The sequence below is a fragment of the Lissotriton helveticus genome, chromosome 7 (assembly GCF_964261635.1).
Source record: "Lissotriton helveticus chromosome 7, aLisHel1.1, whole genome shotgun sequence".
Classification (NCBI taxonomy): Eukaryota; Metazoa; Chordata; class Amphibia; order Caudata; family Salamandridae; genus Lissotriton; species Lissotriton helveticus.
In genome coordinates this window covers 303,632,489-303,654,381 of record NC_136068.1, presented here as the reverse complement: position 1 = coordinate 303,654,381, position 21,893 = coordinate 303,632,489, and the positions used below count along the sequence as shown (strand labels likewise).

At 43.4% G+C, this 21,893-nt stretch overlaps 1 protein-coding gene across 4 annotated transcripts in view; it reads right to left on the bottom strand.

Moving 5' to 3' along the window:
• LPIN3 (lipin 3) overlaps window positions 1-21,893 on the bottom strand; it is a 343,676-nt gene that overhangs the window by 200,305 nt on the left and 121,478 nt on the right. For all 4 annotated transcript variants that reach the window (XM_078652105.1, XM_078652106.1, XM_078652104.1 and 1 more), the window contains exon 2: window positions 145-345. In XM_078652105.1, the coding sequence (XP_078508231.1) occupies window positions 145-336 (192 nt within the window). In that variant the 5' untranslated portion in view covers window positions 337-345. The remainder of the gene's footprint in view (window positions 1-144; window positions 346-21,893) is intronic.

The following is a 21,893-nucleotide window of genomic DNA, read 5'->3' as shown; positions in this document are numbered from 1 at the left end:
ACGAACTTGAGAAGGGCATCAAGACAATGAGTGAAAGAAAGAGATAAGGCGCTAACATTTTGTCCTTTCGAATTAGTGAAATCAATGCACTAAAAGAGGAAATGCCCAGAAATCACTGGCCACAGAAGAATACAACATGCTCACCACTTTCTCTTTGGAGCGTAGGACACCCAGCTTCCCAAAGCGCACATGGAACGGTGAACATTGAAAAGTGCCATCGGCCTGTCTCACCACGAGCACATCAATGCACCCAGATAGAGTTGCTGGGTTCAGGCCACGATACAGCTCTTTCACGGTCACAAACACAGTTTCTGCCAGCTGTCCAACGTAGTTCATGGTCTGTGACTGCAAAGAGAATGACGGTGATGAAAAAGGGATGGATCTGAAACATGGAGACTAAAGCAAAGTGGGAACACACTAAACTGAAAAGAGGGTGCGAAAGCAGAAAGACACACCAACACACACGGGCTGATAATAGAAACACATGACGACTGCATGCATTATGCATTTACCTACAACTCACACAGTGTGGAGCAAATGATCTTCAGCAAATCAATTTTTTTATTAAAGATCTTCAGTAAATCAATTCCATTAATGGTTCCAGTCAATTTCATTTATGGTTCCAGTCACTTAACAGAGGCAAATTACTTCTGTAGTGATACAACTTTCCAAATTCTTGAGCCTAATGGTGGGAGTGTGACTGTGTAGAGAGATGGTTGTACTAAAAAAGGATTCCCAATACCAATGCACACTGCAGCGTGCCCACGCTCTAGCAGGGATTCTTTTTTATTACATAACTACACCCACCAGAAGCTAATGTGGTGGCACTTCGCCCTACACTCGGGATGAATATTCACAACACTTATATTCCCTTACAGGCCAATTGAGCACAGAAAATAAAAACAAACGGAAAAACACATCCACGCCCTATTGGGACTCGCATTCTTATGTGTATGGCTAATGCCGCATACCGGTGTAGATGTTCATTTGTATTCCTAGCTGCGGATTCATGGGTGCGGCCACCATACTTCTGTATATATCACGAGGTCGCTGAGAGAAGCCTAGAGTACGCTCACTGTAGCTGTGTCTACAAGAATGTACAGTATGACGAGCTGCCAGACAAGCAGCAGGAGGCGCCCTCATCTCACCTGGCCTCACCTCACCTTTTCCTTCATTGCACAGCCCAGTGTAGCTATCTATGCTCATGGACTGCATTAGCGCATCAATACAGTTTTCAATGTTTTCCCCTTTACTAAGTATGGAAATGGGAAAAACGTTTTTATAGGACACTCCTTTAAGGGCAGTCATTTTAATTGATCTGCAATTTAACTTGGATAAGTGGAGAGCAAGGGGGCTGGTACGTAAATTCGGAGCCTTTCCCACGAGAGGATACTGAATCTTTGTTTTAAGTATCAGGACACGGCCAATGCGTTGCTATTTGTGGTGGTGTGGGTCTGTGCAGCACTACCTCTGCACCCCCAGCCTACCTCCAACAGGCAGGTCACGCACGGGTCATGCGTGTTGTGCGTGCTTGTCAGACGTCTGCACACCAACAAAGGAAGGAGGGAAGTTCTTTACACGAACATTTACTAGGTAGCATGGTGCCCTTTGAATTGTGCACAGTGGGGCTTTTGGGCTTTGCTTATTTGAACAGAAAATAGTAATAGGCAAAACATTCTGAAATAAAAACAGGACTGATATAAAACAGAGGTTGCGTGGTTTAGATCGTGAAGTAATACTGAAGGATCATTTGGAAAACAGATAAGATTGGAACTACATATGCATTTATTGATAAACCAAGTTTGATGGATATGGTACTGTGAACAGTAACAAAGACAGAAATAATAAAAGTTTGAATAAGACGTAAATACCAAGATGGTAGAATTGTACTGTGAAAATGGTTCTAGTTAGCAGCACAAGGCCACTCTCTTCAATAACAACCTATCATTATCAGTGTAGCAAAAAGTTAAAATGGTGTCAAGCAGAACGAGTAGACATTTGTCTTTCAGTTCTAAATATTGTAAGTTATTGAACAATGAAATAATTTGCAGTAATAATAACTGTCCGAAAGTAAAAAAAAAATCAAATAATGCTGAAGTACCAATATCTTCCTGCTGACCAGCTGCTCCTGCTCTCTGTAGAGTGCCACCCGGCCTCTATGATATGTTGGACCCACTTGGCACTCAGAGCCGGGCTCGGTCCGGGCAGATTAATAAAGGGCAGATGGTCACTCGGACCATTGCCGACACTATAATCAACGTGCTGTGTTGTTTGTGCATCTCGCTGTGCTCGCAGCCTGTGTGCGCTCCTGCCAACCAGTATGTCCGCCACACGGACGACAATTTAGGCGTGACCCTGCCTGCATAACTGACAAGCTGTGGAGGACTCTGTGTGTAGGAGAGTACCTGCATGCTAATGCGCATCCTCTGCATTGCCTGACGAACCCTGTGAGACGGTGCTGGCACAACGGGTGAGTGTATGCCATGGTGTCTGCAGCATGCTCCAGCTTGCTCCAGCTTCCCCATGTACAGCGACTAGTGCAGAGTCCCCTGGATCGACATGTTCCACGCTCAATGTTGCTGCTATAAGAGGGGTACAAAAGGGGGTGGTGATGGACGGAGCATCTGAACCAATCAAACACTCACACCCAGTCAAAAGATCTGGGTTTAATACATCACCGTTCTTTAGCCAACTCTGCCACCCCAGTTCAGACATGGCTATATGCAAATCAGTCTGACCCTGTGCCTCATGGGAACAGTCCAGCCCGAACTGCCAAGCCATGCCGTCCCTGGACCGGAAACAAGCTTCTGAGGACCGGTTTCTGGCATTCCAGCCGTCTTCAGCCGGGCTTGTTTGAATCCAGTGGCAAAGTGAGCAAGGGACTCACGTGTGAGAAGGAGCAGACAGAGTGTGGGTATTGGTAGCGTACGCCAGCTGTGCATTTTCTGACATGCAGACTTACTATTCTCTGATCGAGCGAAAGGCTTTGGCCATTAGGTGAGCATGTCACCACTACCACATGTACCTCTGGGGCTACCAATTCAAAGTAATCACCGACCATAAGCCTAGTCTCCCCCTCTCCGCAGGCACCACTCATCTTGCCCCTCCAAGAATCGAGAGATAGACAGTACAACTGCAACCCTAAGCATTCAAAGTCATCTATCATCCAGAGACCAACAACCCCACAGACTGTTTATCATGGCATACACCACTAAAGGCAAAACCTCCAGCAGGAGATGAGGAAGGGATGGAGCAGTTCATACAGATGATCGTTCAAGAGGCCTGTCTCCGGGATTTACCTATGGTTGAAGACAACCTCCAAGGGATTCCAGTCCAGAGATCAGGGTTGTGTTAACACTTCTAAGGAAAGACCAATTGAGCTGTACACTGCGGTTTACAGCAAAACACCAGTTAGTTACTGACACTTGTGGGAGCCATGGCTGCAAAACCCTTGGGACACATGGCAGCTCGACTGCTTAAGTCTCGAGCCACGAAAGTGAGCAGCTTGATACACACACCGATATCTGTAGGCTGGACCGCTGATCACCGAGACAAAGATTTTGGAATAATAAGCCAATCTGTTAGAATGACAATTATTTTAACAATGCCAGCGAAGGACAGAAAGAGAAGACAGATGCAAGAATGGCTTGAGATAGGAGTTTCAAAAACATAACTTACAAAGATCTATGGGCATGTGTAGGACATGGTGTAAGCTCCAGATTGAGCAACAGAAACTAGGTATAAAATTTAATTTTACAACGGAGAAACATGGGTATGGTTTGCTCGGTGGTTGCAGGAATGTCCCATTAGTCCTAAAGGAGCATCTCAGCAGAGGTCACTCAACGTAAAGGGTAGAGGCAACCAAAGTCCACTTGCAACTGAAGGGGTGAGGTAGGGCACCCCTCAAGGTAGACCCTATCAAGATGAGAAGAACAAGAAGATCATTCCGTGTTTGAGAAACAGAGAAGCTGAAACTGAGTATCTGGGAGAGATAGAAGGCCTGAAATGAATTTCAGCCTGGAATCATACAGAGAAAAAAAGTTGAAAATCTACTGTGATTATGAGGAGTCACCACAGAAACGAGAAGAAGAGGCTGGGTCTTTAATCCAGACTTCTTTTACAGAACATCAGAAGGAAGACAGGCACTTGCCTGCAGGCAAAACATAAGGAAGGACATGTTCCCGACGAGAATTATATGAACACATCGTCTGAGAATGTTTTTATCGCTCCCATGACTTCACTCTGACCCACTCAACTGGCAAAGTCACCTTAGACACCTGAATCATGCTGTTGAGCTTTTAAAGCCAACTCCTACAGAGAGATGGTTTCCTGCTAGAGGCCCATGAAATATTAGCAACTGGAAATCACTTTACCAAAATGAAGATCTCCATAGAACAGTTGCATTTAAAAAGAAGGTACGGAACAGGAAGTTAGAGGAGTTATTCCACCAGATATGTATCAAACAGAAATCTTACTAGTATCTTTTTTGCCTGATCAATTTATTTAGTTTTGTTCACGGTTAATTTCAATGTTATCACTGACCAATGTCATACTTAAGCACCTTCATCATGTTTAGCCTCAGAGTAGAAGGCTCTGATGGAAAAAGAAGTGGAATGTGAAATGATCAATATTCATCAACATTCAACAATATTCAACATGCCTTATGTTGTAGCCCCACAGAGTTTTTGGTTTCACAGCTTCATTTTCAAGAAATAGACCTAAAATAAGATCACTATGTATAAAAAGATGGTGTACATAATGAAAACAAAGGGAGAGCTGTGTGGTTTTTTTTAAAAACATATTTTATTGATTTTAAGCCACAGACAAACCACAGCATCATCTATTCCTCATAGCATTATCAGGTACATGTTCAATTTACTCCCAACTAAACCCGAATCCCCCCCCCCCATTCGGCAATTGGTGTGGGCAATACCAGACATTTACATAACACAACAGCGGCTATAGGGACAGTCAGATGTAACACAACCCACTTTGCCTGCATAGCACATGGACGTTCTATATTGTTCAATCCTCAGCCCCCTCCTGGTGGTCCTGTAAAGCCTGCACCAGCGCCACCCATGCCCTGGCGAGCTCTAGCGCCTTGTGGTTATTCATGCGCTTGGCCTGTCTCATTCTAATGGAACCTTCACTATCCGCCCACTTACAGAGCTCCGACCTCCACCTCCTATACAGTGGCCCTTCCTTCGATTTCCAATGCCATGTAATCTCCCTTTTCGATAGAAGTAGGCCCAGGTCTATGAATGGACTAGTAATTTTAGTCTTGGCTATGTGTGGAAACCAATGTAGCAGGCACACTGCCATATCAAAATTCAGACGCCTGTCCGTGATTTCTGTAAGAAGGTCCCCCACCTCCGCCCAATAGGTGCCCAAGGCCGGGAAGCTCCAGAGCATGTGGTCCAAGTCAGCACCCAGCTCAAGGCACCGGGGGCATGCTGCGCCTTGGACCCGGAAATATTTGGTAATCTTTCCTGGAGTCAGATATGCACGGTGCAGTATAATGAATTGCACTTGTTGAAAGCGTGCATTTCTACTACCCTTCCACGCCATCCGCATAATGTGTCCCCACACTGTGTCAGGTATCTACTTAACTATGCTCACCTCCCACTTTTGTTTGAGGCCAACAAGTGGGCTGAGTCCCTCATGCAACATCCTAGAATAAAGACAGGTCACCACTTTAAAGGTTCCTGCTGCCATCACCACATATTGACAAGCCTTGGTAGTCACCGGCTCGGTTCGTCCTCCCTTCCAGTGTTGTCGGAGTGCCGCCAGGACAGCCGCATGGAGCAGAAAACTACCATCTGGTAAACCATATCTGTCGTGCAAGGTCGGAAATGGGATCAATTCCCCATCTTCATATAAGTCTCCTATTACTTGGAGCCCTAGCTGCTCTCACTCTATAAGGGGAGACCAATCCCCACCATGCGGCAGAGCGGTCAGCATCCCCAATGGGATTTCCGGAGCATAATGGTGCACCACCCAAGCCCTGCGCTGGGTCCTACCCGAGCAAAGTTTAAGAGTTCTTTCCTCCAGCGTCAAGTCTCATAAGTTAATTTTTTGTTGCATGACTTTGTAGGAAAGGACATGTCTCTGAATCCCCGCCCCACGCAGCTGTTCTGGGCCTCTAAACTCTAACGCCACATGTTGTGTAAGTATCTGCAGTTGGGCGGCCAAGTAATAGAGCTCGAAGTCAGGAATCGCCATCCCGAAAGGGAGAGCTGTGTGGTATGGCTTGCTTGCACAAAGAACTCGCAAGCCCAAAGGAAAACAGAGAACCCTATATACAGGTATTTTTCTATTTTATTAATACACGTTAATTGAAACCAATATGAGATCGTTAAAGTAATTCATTTTCTTAAATAGAACGGTGACAATTTCACAGATTGTGCATGAAAATCGATATATTAACTTTATCACTTAAATGACTTACAAATGTACAGTCCATGGTGTGATTATTACAGATATAGAATAAACGTTAAAAGTTATACATTGGTTTACTGACCCAATTGAAAACATAAGCAAATTGCAAGCCATGTGTCAAATGTCTCCATTGTGAAGAATAGAATAAGAGTCTGCTGTTTGAAAAAAGCTTGTAAAAAACACTGACTAGAGAAGAGGCTTTCTTTCCGCTATAAATATGGGCCAGACCAATACGGCAAGCAGATTCTGATTTCGTTTAAAGAAAAAAATGCCTCTTTTAATTATCATTTTATGCCGTAATCTATTGCTAAATCTAAAAGAGAACATGTGACAGGAGCACAGAGATGTATATTTCCAAAGTATAGATTCAATCTCCATTCACCTTTGCAAGGTTCACGTTGTGATCTTGTCAAACATCAGACAGAGGCAAAGATATACTGGTCTTCCAGAATCCAGATTTATATCAATTAAAGCTGCTCTTAACAATACCACTTGGAAAATTAACAACAAAAGAACATTTGAGCACATCTCCAATTCAATGAAATAACTTAATTGAATCACTCTCCAATACAAAGTTGTTTTCTCTTACAAAAGTGGTAGTACAAGATATTAAAGCATCTCCGCTTTGTAATGATACCCTAAATGGTTTTCCCGGTCCTTAAATGCTCATTCTGAAAGAATTGTGGATTTTTCTGGAACCAGTAAATATTAAGAGAGGGGGCCCCTGTTTCTTAGGTAAGTGCCTTTATTGTATGTATCCGACCCAGGTGAGCAAAATGCACTCAGGAAAAGAGGTACTGTATGGTCATAAATAACTTGTTTTCTCAACAGATAGAGGTGCCAGGGTAGGACGGACTCTGTAGTCAAACATTCATCAAGAGTACGCGTTCGCTCATGCTGGAAGCGTCTCCATGTGTCCGTGCATGTTGAGAAAACAAGTAATTTATGACCATACAAGGAAAAGGTCCTACAAATATGGTCTGTATGGTTATGTGCATGTATATTATAATTTATTTGAACATCAGCTACCTAAAACAATCACCAAAAGCAGGGTGACAACGCAGTCCTGAAGAAAGCAGTTTGACCCTTCTATAAAAGGCTTAAACATGTCGACCTACCAGATGCCCGGGAAGGTTAAATCCTAAAAACATCATACAGTTCTTTTTAACCTAGCCCTAAATCCCTGAATAAATCTACTACATAGGATTTCAAGGCTATTTTAACTCACTCTCTCAACCCTGTCATCACTCCTACCACTCAAAGAGCTCCACTTACAAACATGTCGAGCCCACCCATTCACGTTCAGTATCTGGGTGAGGGTCCAATGTTGAAGCATACCACAGGTGGTACCTGGGGGTGAGGACGCTGTACTATATATATCAAGTTTCACAGCAAAAACACGTTCTGCAAATGCACTCCGCTCCGAAAAAGATTTACCACATCCACGTAAAGTTGCAAGAAAGGATTAATTTATTCCAGCATGTTCACTTATGAGAGATGGAAAAAACCCAACGCGTTTCAGCGATCACCTCGCCTTGGTCCCGTGACAGGGCACATTTTGAGTGACTTCTCAAATCGTCTTCTATTTCATAAAAAAATTCTGACATGCAGACTGAAACATGCACTTTGATAGATGTTTCAGGGATTAAATAAATGGGATAGAGTGGCTACAGAGAAAGAGAAAAAGATAATGTCAAAGTAGACTAAAGTGTTATTTCATTAATTCAATTTAGACAGTGGTTGGAGAGTAAGTGGGATTAACAAAAAAAATTTTTACAGGCAGGATACGATAGAGGGGGTAAGAGCGTATCCTGTTATAGTCTAAGAAATTAATGATCAGAACAAGTCAAAAGAGGAAGAGAAGCAAAGCAATGATTCTGGTGTGGGAGGAGGACAATTTCGTTAATGATGTCTTAAATTCTAGACCTCCTCCATACACAGCTAGTGCATCAGGAACACGTGGTTCTGGCTTGGGGCCGGACATGGGAGAAGGAGGAGATTGGACTATGGTGCAAGCTCCCAAAATGTGTAAGAAAGTCCCGCAAAAGAGACAGCAACATTAGCAATGCCTCGTACCAGTAGGGATGCTCAATCTAATGTTTAGGCTCAAATTGGCGCACCTAAAAGGACAGTATAGATCGAGGAGCCTCCTAAAGCTATAAACCCTTTCAAAAATCAAATTTGGTGAAATGTTCGAGGGAAACAGTGATTTGAACAAATGGTTGACATACAATGGCTGATGCAATGAGATGTGTTTAAAGAAACAGCCTGTTATGCAAATGAAGCACATGACAAGCTAGAGGAAATAGCTTACGAGTGTGAAGTGGTATCAGTAAAATGAACAATGTGAAACAAAATTATAAAATGGATTTGACTCATGATTAAATTGGAGAAATGGGTTTCATAACTCTGGGAACTCATATTAAGGATTTGATTGAAAAACCAAGGTAATGGCATGACCTGAAGAATTACAGGGAAAGATGGAAGAAAGGGAAGCAAGTAAAACGAAAGCAAAGGGAGCACAAGGGAGAGAAAGGGGAGCAACAAGCGAATCAGAGGTTGGGGCAGGAAGCAAGATGGAGTTTCCTTTAAGAGAAGAACATGGAAGCAATGTTGTGCATGTGCCATGGACAAGAGCCAATCTTTAGGCTTTCACTACCAATGTACCTATATTGCAAGTGGAACCAGAGAGCAGGTACAAAGAAGTGCACAGGTAGATAAACATTGCAGGTGCTGTGAACTAATTTGAATTCAGTATTCGAGATTGTGATCTCTAGCGAATTGTGGGTAGAGCATAAGGCAGTAGCTATCTGGCCAACTCAAGAGCCGGACAGGGTTGCTCCTAATAATGAACCTTGAGATGAAGCAGTCAAATATAAACAGGCGTTTGAGTATTTGAAGCAAAGAGGGCCTGAAAAGGATATAAATTGGGAGAAAAATGTAAGAACCTCACAAGAAACAAGGGAGTCAGTGCATGCCTTTTATGAGAGGCTCATGCAGATATTCAAGAAACATAAAGGAGTCAATGACAGAGAAAGACAGAGCTAGTGATTTCCTTTCTCCTTTTGTCATTAGTTTGCAACCAGGGCTTAGTAATCATGCACAGCAGAGTGAATTGTGCAGGCAGACAAAAAGTATGAGTTTCCAAAGCGGTCATTGTACAGTAGAGATGACTTATGCAAAGCAGAAAAAAAAAAATCAAAGAAGAGTTCATGATTGCTCAAACAAAGCAAACTGAGTGGGGTTACCAGAAACAAATGGGTTCAAACATGAATTTTGCTCAATCTGAAATGTAGGCAATCAATCAAATGTAAGGTGTAGCAAAAGGAAATTATGCAATGAAAATTCAAGGTGGTTGTAGAGGAATGAGGAACAACAAAGAGAACATTTCCAAATAGAACATATGCTTTACCTGAATGGGTATATCTAGCTATGTGTCAGAAGAAGAACCAGAGTTAGAAAGTTACAAACCAGTGAATCAATGCCAGTTCTAATTTGAGAGTCAAAGTAAGAAATAGAGACAGAAAAAATAACCACCTTGAAGTAATAAAAAAAAGTAGAGGGATGCCAAGAAACAGTTGTAGAACAAGATAAAAAAGACAAAACAGAACTGAAATTAACTTCTGAGAAACAATAAACTTAATATTTTGAATTTTTACCTTGATCACTGCTTTAACCCCTTGACCGCGGCGAAAATTCCGCCGCGGTGCGGGTGATTTATGGCGTGGTTCGGACGGCCCCCGGCCGTCGTCCGCACACGCCCACCGTGACGTCGGCCGGCCGCCGGCCGTCCGTCGCATGGAAGGGGTTAAAGAAATAAGAAAAGAAAAAAAATCTATTGTTTTTAAGAAAATGTTTGTTGCCTTTTGAATTTTGGAAGTATCACAATATTTGTTTGTCTAAACTAGAAGATGAAATACAACAAATACTGTAAAATTGTAGGGTTAGTAAAAATATTAACAATCTTATTTGTCTTATTGGGATTATTGTGCTTACTGGCTCTGGTGGGATATGCATCTGAAAACGATAAATTAACTACTGTTAGAAATTAGCTGAAACATGATAAACTAGAACATAAAGAGAACTTAGTTGGTTTAAAGATAACATTTATACTAAAATTATTCATGAGTAAATAAATATTATGAAGAATAAGGGTTGCTTTATCTGAACTTTCCTTCCTACTTTTGCTGGGGAGGGATCTATATGTGTAGAGCTTTCAATTTCATACGCTTTTTCATGTAATGTGTATTTTGCTAGGTTTAATAATGATTAACATCTATTTCCTTATCTAACAGATTTCAACGTGACTTTAGAAGATTTACCTACAAAAAAAATAGAAACAAAGCTAATAAATATGAATAATTAATGAGTGTGATTGCACAAAACGAGCACAAAACTACACTTCCTATACGGGGTCATGTGGGTGTTTTGAGCAGTGAAGAACATCGTTTCATTAGGGAATATAATGAGCGGTGTCCAGATTGTGAGAAATTGTGAAGAAGAAATGGTTATAATGGAACAGATGAAAGAAGATGAAGAATTCATACTGTCAAATTTGTATCCTAGGTTGAGGATGGAGGAAGAACGAAGGGGTGGATTATGCATGGTATGGTGAAGACCTTTGAAAGAAAGCTAAGCTCAATATGAAGGAGACAGCATGAGGGAAAAAGGTTACGAAGCAGGTGGAAACAATCTGTTATGTGGACAACCAATCCTGAGAGGAATCTATTATGCCAACATCCGCAGGACACTCAATCCCCCTCCTCCTCCCCCTCCTCCAACCACCTCACCTCCCTTAACACCAAGCTCCGACAGCCTCCTACAGCAATCACCCCCACGCCAACAGGCTGCCTTCAGATAACGAGCCACTTCCCCTCAAGTCTCCCTACATCCCTCAATCCACCCCTGTCCAAACACCCTCCTGTCCTCCTCCCTTCCTCCCCCCTGTCTAAACCCCCGCTTGACCCTCCCCTGAACACCCCCCCGTCCTTCACCCTGACCCCTATCTCCCAACCCACCCCGAACACCCCCCGTCCATCACCCGGACCCCTATCTCCCAACCCACTCTCTCGAACCCTAGCACTCTCGGACCCACCGCGGATGCCCACATCACCTTCCTTGAGGCCATATCAAAACGGCTCGCAGCCCTGGAAAACCAGGTCAACACTATCACCCATGGTCTTTCAGAAATCATCTCTAACCTTGGTATAGCCTGTAACCCCTACAAACTCTCCCCCCGGACCTCCCCCCACGTCAAAACGTCCTCTATTTCCTCTCCCACTCCAGTGGGCTCAAATCACCCGACCGCCAGGCCGCCTAGACCAGAAGCTCCTATGTCAGACAGAGAAGCAGCCTTACTAGCCGCCACCTATGACTCCTCCCCTACGGAGTCACCCAAATCTAAAATTCAAGTCATCACAGGTCACCGGAAAGACCGACCCATCGTCAAAACACAGAGAGTACCAGTCCTCACCGCTATACCTAGAGAGACTAAAGAGGGAACCACCAGTAATCAGGAGAAATTCACCAACTGCCTCCTAATCAACTGCAGATTGGCTTCACTACACGCAACGGACCTAGCCGAAGCCATCCTCACTCATGACATTGACGTTGCGTTCCTCACGGAGACTTGGCTTAATAAGACATCCCCTCCCTGCCTAGACATGCTGGTTCCACCCGGCTTCTCCCTCATCTCCAAAGATAGGATTAAACAACGAGGAGGTGGGGTCGCTATCATCCACAAGGACAGCTGGAGCATCACAGAAACCTCCTCCTTCGAGTATGACTCCTTTGAATGCCTATCCACTGTCATCAAGACAAAAGACAACGACTCTCTACTGTGCCACCTACTCTATCACCCCCCGGGCAGAAATAACGAGTTTGGAGAACAACTATCAAATCTGATTGCACAAGACACACTGGGCGACTCCAAAAACTTAATTCTTGGCGACCTGAACATCCGGTGGAATGAGACCCACAACCCTCTAATCAAATCGCTATCTAGCCTCCTTGATGAGAACAACCTCACCCAACACTGTACTGAGGAGACTCATTACAAAGGAGCCACACTGGATGCCATCATTGCCCAAAAGAATTCTATCACGGTCAACCACATACTACCAGTTGACTGGTCAGATCACCACATGATCTTATTCCACATCAATCACCCCATCATCTCGCTTAAACCTCCGCAAGACCCGCCTAAATGGTCGAGAAACCTCTCCCAAGTACCCCAAGACATCTTGGAAGGTCAACTAGCGCTCTTCTTTCAAATAACACAATGCACCTCTCGACCAACGACCTCGTCGACCACTATAACTCGGGGGTAGTCGCCATACTTGACAATCTAGCTCCTCTAAAGCTCAAAAGAAGCCGAGCCACTCCATCCAGATCCTGGTTCACTGCGGACCTCAACGCAGAAAGAAGAAACCTGAGAACCAAAGAAAGAAAGTGGAGAAACAACCCAACCGCCATTCTCCACCTTCAACTAAAATCAGCCCGTAGGAAGTACAACAACCATATCAAAAACAAGAAATCCAGCTTCTTCCGCGAGGCATTGGTCAAATCCAAAAACAGACCCAAAGAACTCTACAACATAATCAGACAACAAACAACAAAGCCCCTGCCCTCAACCCTACAGGCTTCCAAAGAACTCTGTGACAACTTTGCCAACTTCTTCAACGACAAAGTCCTAAAAATCGAACTCTCTCTAGACATCAACAACCCACACCTCCAGAAGAGCTACTCGGCCTCCCCAGTGGCACTCCCATCCGACTCCTTTCCCTCCCCCTGGCTAAGCTTTCGCCCCGTCCAGGAAACTGAGATAATTGCGCTGATCTCGACCTCCAAACCTTCAGCACACATCTCAGACCCCATCCCCCCATCTTTAATCAAACAAATGAAGCTTACCTTAGCGCCCATCTGGGGAAGAATCATAAACAGCTCCTTACAAAGCGGTGTGGTCCCAGATTGTCTAAAAATGGGACAAGTCACTCCCCTTCTGAAAAAACACGGTCTCGACTCAACTGACTTGAACAATTTCAGACCAATATCTAACCTCCCTTTACTCTCGAAAACACTTGAACGCTGTGTACTCCTGCAACTGACGCAACACCTGGACAACATCAATCTCCTGGACCCCCTCCAATCTGGCTTCAGACAAGGCCGCAGCACTGAAACCGCAATGCTGAACATCATAGACGACATCCATGGATCTCTTGACGCTGACAAGTGCTGCCTCCTCATACTCCTTGATCTCTCAGCAGCGTTCGACACGGTGGACCACAAGCTCCTCATCATGACTCTTCAAGAAAGAGCCGGCCTTGGCGAGGTAGTTCTCAAGTGGTTTTCCTCCTTTTTACACAACCGTTCGCAACTAATAAAAATCAAGAACTTCACCTCCGATACCCAGCAAGTCAACAAGGGTGTCCCTCAAGGATCAGTGCTCTCCCCCCAGCTCTTTAACATCTACATGGAACCACTCGCTAAGTTACTCAGGAACGCCAACATCCACTTCCACCTCTACACGGATGACACGCAGATTTACCTGGAAACCTCCTCTCTTAAAGACATCCAGAGACTCAACGATGTCCTAAATGAAGTTCAAGACTGGCTGACAAAGAATCACCTGAAACTCAACCCCGATAAGACAAAAACACTCCTCATCTCAAACAAAGAAGATAACCCTCAAATCACCGAGTGGCTAAAATCGATCGATGCTCTCAAGGGTAACCTCACGCTAGCCGACTCCGTTAAATCCCTGGGCTTCACCTTAGACCCCAAACTAACCCTGACAAACCACATTAAGAACTCGGCGAAAAGCGCATTCTTCAACCTCAGACTTTTGAACAAAATTAAACCTTACATTCCCAACAAGGACCTCAAACTAGCCACGCAATCTCTAGTTCTATCAAGACTGGACTATGGGAACTCAATCCTAACAGGCATCCCCAAATCCCACCTGGCTCCACTAAAAACAACACTTCACGCGGCAGCAAGAATGATCACAGGCTGCAAAAAATAGGATCACATCTCCCCGGCTCTCAAAGAACTCGAATGGCTCCCTGTGGAAATGCGAAGTACCTTCAGAACGGCCTGCCTAATCGACAAGGCCCTCTACACCGGCAAACCGGAATACCTGGCTAACAAGCTCAAAAAAGCAGGCCAAGCCAGAAATTTGAGAAGCTCTAATTCCCTGCTGCTCATCCTACCAAAAACCAGAAGGAAGAGAACTGCGGACTGCTCTCTCTCAGGAAATGCCCCCAAAATATGGAACGCCATCCCCCCACACATCAGAACTCTACCGTCCTATGCAGAATTCAAGAGCCAACTTAAATCCTTGTGCCTGATCCGCTCCCTTGGTTATGGATAACTTGGAGCTGCAAACGTCTCAGAATCCATGCGGTATTGTTGAATCCAGTACTGAGAAGCCCTGCTGTCCGAACTTTTCTTCTTTCCAAATTGTCTCTCGCCGATTGCTTTTATTGGGTTTGTTTCATGTTGTTCTCTTTTTCATGCCCACTACTGTGAAGCGCTCCGATACCTTCCATTCTTGTTAGCGCTATAGAAAACTTATATATAAATAAAATAAATAAAATAAATAAAATAAAATAAATTTCAAAGAATCATTTATTATTAAAGGTTTCAAATTTTGTTTGAGCACCTCCTGACGATACGGACATTGAAGATTCAGGATGTTTTCTTAGAATGGGATAGTGCGAACATATAAAATTGTTGACGTGATCATGTGATGGCGAATCTGTAGTTTTAGCTAATTTACAATGCAAAAATTGTGTACAAGAAGCCTTGACTATGGGGGTGAGCTAGATTTTCCGATATTTTTCCAGCAGGCTTTGCTGTTTATTCGGGATGCTGTCTGAAGCTGTTGAGTTGAGACTTTGAATAATTGCAGATTTTTGACTATTCTGTAATATCGTTGCATTTTTGAGTCTTCATGGCAGTTATTCTGTATTGCTTGATTCAAGATTTCTGTAATAAAACGTTATAACTTTTCCCTGATCTAGAACTCAGTTATTGAGTGGTCCCAGTCACTTATTTTTGATACTTTGCTAAAATAATGTCTGGGAAGGTGTCTTTTTATGCAATTATTTTCAATGGAGGACCATATGATGTAAAATGTTTGGGTTCTTAATTTTGAGATGCCCTAAAATGTTGGGGTACATTTTGCTTCCATTAATGTATGAAAATTAACATGAATATTGTCATGAAAATTGCTGTAACTCACACTGAAAGTACAAAGATGAGTGACACAGGGAGGACAAACCGAGGCCGATTTTAAAGTGAAACAAAAGGTGATCACAAAGTCCTATTCTGTGATGTATCAGGATAAGTTTCCATAAGCTGGAAGGTAGGCTAGACAAAGTAAGAACTAGGCCCAGCAATCTATCAAACTGTGATGGAGACATCCTTCCCAACACCGGTACAATGGTTTCAAAACCACCCCTTTGCTCTCCGTTTAGTAGGAGACTGAGGTCAAAGCTGACGGTGTCTGGGAGGCGAAATTAAATTTGTAAACAAAGCAGACCACATCTGGATATTTAAAGGGTAAGGGTCTGGGGATATATTAAAGTATTACCATTGAAGAAGGTGCCATTTGAACGGTGTGGAAAAGCTGGTCCTTGAAAGCTTTTATGGCAGACTGGTGGAGAGGTGCACCTGGTTAAGGAGTCTGCATGGAACTAGTCTCTGAAGCATTTCGACGAATTAATAGCCTGAGTGCATGACAGAGCTGTTACGCTTCCATGTCAATCAGACGGACTGCTCTTTTGAGTTAATGCCAAGTCTTTGGTACTTTTCCACACAGATTTTCACAGCATAGGGTTCGACAGACCCCCAAAAGTTTCTTCTTTTAATTAGTAGATGTTCTATCAGTGAAACCTTTTCATCTTTGTTTTTTTTGGGGGTGATTGATACTCTATCATCTTTCACAAAATCACCACTAAGGGAGACACAACATTAATTTCAAAAGGAGTAAGCAAGCACCTCAAAGCTGAACCAAAGACATGATCTGATGAGTCATCAATATAAAATCACCAAGGAGGTCATTCTTCACTGTGCTTTGGCCTCTGCTTCTGACAGTCAGAGGTAAATAAGCAGCTGGACTCTATACTTGACTTCCAATTACTGGAAGGGCAGAGATGCTCCCGGAATGTGGGGCATGGCGCACTGTAAGGCTGTTCTCACATATATTGAGGAGTCACTACTGAGGATATCTGTGGCACAGCAGGGACTCCGGTAAATTCCATGGATTCACCTCACAGGGAGATTAGCTCTTGTATATAGGAGCGCACTCTTTAAAGATACAATGTTAAATGCTAGCCTGAAACAAAGATTGGCAACAAATTAGAATTTCGTATTGTAGAGAGGATCAGCAGTAGACATTCTGGGCTTGTTCAATCAGCCCAATCAAGGATATTGCTTACATTTGCAGGACAAAGTTTAAAATGACAAGAGTTGGGGAGGAAAGAGTTTTTTTAAAGAGTCTATTCTGAGAATATCAAAATCCAAGGAAAATATTCTGAAAGGCCTGTTGTTGGTAACGGTCTGTTTGACCTGCAGGTCTGTGTAAAGAAATTGCTTATTTTCTAGACTGGGTGGCCACAATAAAAAGTAAAGCAACGCACGGAATCTTCAATAAATCATGAAAGAAATGTCTGCAAGCCTTGCTCTCGGTTTGGAAACGCATTCGCTTTCAGGGGGAGGCGTTTTTGAATTATCGCATACCTTACAAAACATCCCCCAAGCTGTGCATTGTGGGAGGCCATAATTTCTTCTTTTTAAAAAATGATTAACTTTTATTTCAAGAGGCATACAATGAGATTAACTGGTGCCTGAACATGGTATCCTTTCATTGGTATAGAAGCGTATATGCAAACAACTCTTACCACCTTGGTACTCATATAGTGAAAACGCCCTGCCCTTATGCAAACATAGTGTTATCTTTCACCTTGAGTCTACATGGCTAGAACACTAATCTCAAGAGACTTTAGATTCGGTTTGAAATTAAGGTATCTCAGAGGACTCAAACATCCTTTGTGGTTAAGCAGTAACGGGAAGAAATGAGAATGGTGAAGTCATTACTCCAACATATGAGTAATTTTGTCAAATATGACAATTTCGGAAACATGCAAAAAACACAAGAGCAGCTTATATATATATTTGTATGTATTTGTGTACATCACTGAACAACGAATTAATGAAAAAATCGGTTTATGTAATATTAAGTTCTTTATAATTGTTGACTTAAACAACAAAAAGTCACAGACAGAAATTTGAACACGTCTAAAAACTTAAAATGCTAGGCATTTATGCTACTAGGAGAATACCTGGCACTACACATCACTTTGTAGGTGTAGGGTAGGGATTGTTTAGGTCCTTAAGAAATGCAAAGGATCCAGTTGAACTAATAGGAGCGAAACATGTTGACCTTATATGCACACTATGTATTTATTTATTTGTTTTATATAGCGCTGGCTAGACCTGGAAGTATCAGAGCACTTTACAGTTACAGGTTACATCATTACAAAGGTTACACAGTTCTTAGAGCATGGCAACATAGTTACTTGTAAGGTAGAGATAAACAATAAGCACAAATACGTAAGGGGAGAAGCAGGCAAGGGGAGAGATTCAGGGGAGGGGGTAGGAGCAGGGGAAGTAGACAGATAATAAAGGCAGGAAAGAGGAGGGGAGGGGAGGGTGAGAGAGACAGCATGGGAAGAGGAGGGGAAGGGTGACGGGGGCACAAACCGGTAGACGAGTCAAAGTAACGTCCAAAGTCCAGTAAGCTGTGATCCCAGGGGAGGTGGTATCACTTCCCTATCTCTGTTACGAGAGGCTCCCTTTACGCAATGGACTCTCTCAGAGGGGTCTCCGAGACTCCAAGGCCTACATACAGGATCCTTCCCCAAAAAGGGAAGCGGTAGTGCTTTGGCAAGGGGTGCCATACCATACCTCAAGTGTGAGTGGCTCCCTTGGCGCAGTGGACCCTCTCAGCGGGTTCGCTGAGACTCCAGAGTATAAATATTGGATCTTTCCCCAACAAGGGGAGGAGAAGTGCTTAGTCAAAGGGCACAAAGGACAGGGTGCTAGGCAAGGGGAGAGATTAAGGGGAGAGGGGATAGGAGCTTGGGAAGTAGGCAAAGAGAGAAAAAGTACTAAATGGGAACATATTTAATTAATGAGTTTTGTATAGCGCTGGCTAGACCCGAAGGAATCGGAGCGCTTTACATGAGGAACAATAATGTTGCAATTTACCTCAGTTAAAAGTTAGATAAGTATCAAGAAAAGCATTAAAAGAACATAGGGGACAAGGTGGATGGAGCAAGAAAGTGTAAGGGGAAAATCTGCCCAAGGTCCGGCTGGGTAGGTGACGGCAGGGGAGCGGGGGGGGGGAGGGAGTCAACAACCAATCTTTTCTTTTAGCTATCTGGTAGCTCCACCGAGCATCAGCCAAACCGCTTGGTCTCCACAGTCTGAGGTAAGTTCCGCAGGTTCAAAGTCCTGATGTGTAAGCAGGTTAGGGGGTAGGTTCAAGATCTGGTCAATGTTCAATTATTGTCCCAGGGAAGTAAAACAACGTGGGGGGGCCACTATGGCAGCCATCTTGGGGTCAGGCAGGGGACTATTGACCTTAGCGTTACATTCAGCCATCCCCAATTATATCTGCTGTTTGAGGGGAGGAGATTGAAGAACAATGGAGCAGCTAGAGGCCAGGGTCAGTGTCCGCTAGTCTCTTAAGGAGGAGAGGATCATTGCGTGGTGGCAGGTAAATGTCCACTCCAAGTGGTGTCGTATTCATATCCACTGTATGGCATGATCAGCCCACCACTACTCATCTCACCTGCTGGCCTGCAACTGGAGACTCACCTTTCGGGGTACAGCCTCAACAGTTTGTTGGGCTTGTGTTAATACTGTGCCAGGAGCCAACTTATGGTCAGGCAGGCTAGGGCGCTCCCTACAGACCTTTCTGCAATGAAAGTCATAAAACTCCACACTGATAATATTGCAAAAGTAAGGTGGGGAAGAAATGGCGAACTCACTCAAGCAATACCGGTCAAAAGGGGGGTACGACAAGGGTGTGTGCTGGCCCCGACCCTTTTCTCTTTATTTGTAAATGATATTCCCCCCTATTTGGCACAATGCAACCACGATTCCCCGAAATTATGTAATGAGGCAATTACAGCACTGTTATTTGCGGATGACACCATTTTAATATCACAAACACCTAAGGGATTACAAAACTTAATAAATCAATTCAATAGTTATTGTGTGTTAAAGGGGTTAGAAATCAACTCTCTCAAAACTAAGTATATGGCCATTAATCCATCAAAAACTTTTAAGAAGAATTTGGCATTAAATAATACTAAGCTAGAGTATGTGGAATTTTTTGATTATCTTGGTATCAGGCTTGATCATAAATTATCTTGGAAAAAACAACTAGAAAAAAGTAGGCTGACACTTAAACACAACTCTCTACCAATTTCAAAAATTCATGGAGGGAGTACTTCAAAAGCAATAACACCTGCGATTGAAGTGTTTAAAGCAAAAGCACAATCTGCAGCCCTGTATGGGGCAGAGATTTGGGGGCCTTACTCAAATAAGATATTTGATACTGACGAGAACGCGTTCTTTAGGCGCCTATTAAGACTACCACAAAGAACGCCTTTGGTGCCTGTTTACCTAGACATCAACCTAAAACGTACAGATCTTTTATGTTGGTTGAGGCCACTACTCTATTGGGTGAGATTGTGGTCTACCCCTGAACTCGCTGACTACAGAGCTGGTTTATTGGAAATTAGGGAATTGGACACGTTCAACTCAATCAAGTGGTTAAGACATATATCCACTTGGCTTACAAAAATTGGTCTCTCACACTTTTGGAAAAATCCAACTGCTTTGCAAACTAACTCCAAAGAACAGGTAAAAATTGCTTATTGGTACTACATGACCAGCAGAGTATATGAACTTGCCACTGGCTCGTTGACACAAAAATTTCTGCAATTTAAGGATACTCCCATATTCGAACAATTCATGGATGAAGTTGAACCACCATTGGCTAAAACCGTATATCTCCAATACAGATATGGAGTTTTACAGATAAATGCAAATACCAGTCGGTGGGGTAACTTTAAGGGGACTGACTCATATTGTAAGTTGTGTGAATTGATGCAAAAAGAAGATGAGGCCCACATTCTCTTCTTTTGTCCTCTTTACAAAATACAACGTATGAAATGGATTAAGCCTCTTTGTAAAAATCTGGGCATAAGATCGTTTAGTGAGGCTGAAAGATTACTCAGATCCTCAACTTCTCAGCTGATAACCTTTGGAGTCAGTAGGTATCTTTATAGTGTCTGCTTGATTAGGAAGAAATATGGACACAAAATATAGTATATTAATCTTTTATACTGGCATTTTTATCTATTTATATTGTGTTTATAATTCCTTTTAATACTCGGTCTTGTAATCAATTCTAACTGGAAGATTATTATAAATTGTATGTTAAACTATTAAAAAAAAACAACGTATCCTCATGCAAATTGTAAATAGATTGTGATGTTGTCTGGGACTCGACCTATGTATATATTGTATTCTTTTTTTGTTATTTTTTTAAACTGATATTTGCTTTTAAGAAATCATGTATACGAATGTATTTTTAAATTGTTGGCTTTATGACAAAAATGTCGAATAAAAGCTTTACAACCAACCTTTCTGCAATGAAAGTCGGCTTCCAGAGGGGTTAAACCACCCCTAGAACTGCTGGTGTAGACTCGATGGGCCAGAACAAATGGCCTTTCCTTCATCACTAGGGGAACTCTGAAGGGACCAAAAAGTTGCGGGCACTAGAAAATGTAATATGAGCCCATCCTGGGGGTTCAAATTCCTCACCAGCCAATTGTGGTGTTTCGCGGGAGGAATGGGGGAAAATACACAGAAAGATCAGAGGGCGGCAGAGAGAATAAGCCACTCACCCAGGTCTCGATGTGGGATTGCATCGTTCTCATCGGAGGCCATCTTGATGATATAAGACTGGCCGATCGTTGCCATTTTAGGGATCAGAGTGCTGGTGGAAAATTGTCGGATCGAGAGACATCCTTAGGACACGGTACTTGGGTGTCAGCACAGCAGGAGTAGGAGGCAGCTCACTGTAAAAGCAAAGAAGCGGCAGCCAAATCACCAGAGAGGGCGGGACAGAGGTCAAAAAGGTGAAGGGACTCTGGATTAGTGATGAGGCAGGGCCCTAGAACAATTCCCAGTGTTCCGGCGGCTGCCACATCGCAGAAACGGGGGAGGCACATCCACAAGTCAACCAGAGTATGGGGGGGGGGGGTGCGGGTCTGCATTCAGCGCTCCAGAGGCTGCTCAGGAAGCAGGAGGCTTCCTACAGCGGTGGTAGCGCAGGACCAGGAGGCCTCCCACAGAGGAAGCAAAGCGAGGTC